The sequence below is a fragment of the Xyrauchen texanus genome, chromosome 3 (genome assembly GCF_025860055.1).
Source record: "Xyrauchen texanus isolate HMW12.3.18 chromosome 3, RBS_HiC_50CHRs, whole genome shotgun sequence".
Lineage (NCBI taxonomy): Eukaryota > Metazoa > Chordata > Actinopteri > Cypriniformes > Catostomidae > Xyrauchen > Xyrauchen texanus.
Window position 1 is genome coordinate 4,525,544 of NC_068278.1, and position 659 is coordinate 4,526,202.

The following is a 659-nucleotide window of genomic DNA, read 5'->3' on the forward strand; positions in this document are numbered from 1 at the left end:
AAAAAAAAACTGTAATACAGCACCCCAAATTTAAAAGAGAGAAATAAGACATTTTATATTTCACACAAAGAAAATGAAACATATTTTTTAGAAGCAAATTTATATATTTATATATGTTAGTTACATTAACAGATCGAATTACCTTAATGAAAAAATATCTCATTTTCATTAATGCCATGCAAAAAAGTGTACTTTTGAAAGTACTTTAGCCAAATTTACATTGAATGAACACAAAATCATTGTGTTTTAGAAAAGAGAATCTAAATGAAACCACCATACAGAATAATGAGAAGCAAATTTCTAGAATCATCTGATCTGCATCAGCAGCACACCGGCGCTTTGGGCATCTTCTCCCGGGACAGATACAGAACCGGCTGCACGCTGCTGCTCACGTCCATGAAACCGAAGGCAAAAAAGCTGATATAACAGCCGAACACGTCCGGAGAGAAATAGTCATGGAACGGTAAGAGAGCCACCGGTGGGAAGTAGTTCAAGACGATGATGGCCAGGATGATGATGACCATCTTAAAGGCCTTTTTCTTCACAGGATGGGTTTCATCGCGTCCCGGAGCGGACTGCCGGAGTGCCCACAGAATGGAGATATTACAGAACACCATGAAGGCAAACGCGGCCAGAATCATGCCGGTGAACACTTTCTC

The 659-nt window shown here is 39.6% G+C and overlaps 1 protein-coding gene across 1 annotated transcript in view; it reads right to left on the reverse strand.

The window, feature by feature from the left end:
• Nucleotides 1-320: 320 nt before the first annotated feature.
• Nucleotides 321-659, reverse strand: part of LOC127621555 (proteinase-activated receptor 3) — an 885-nt gene continuing 546 nt past the window's right edge. The window contains exon 1 of the mRNA XM_052095210.1: nucleotides 321-659. This exon is cut by the window's right edge and continues 546 nt beyond it. Coding sequence (XP_051951170.1) covers nucleotides 321-659 — 339 coding nt within the window.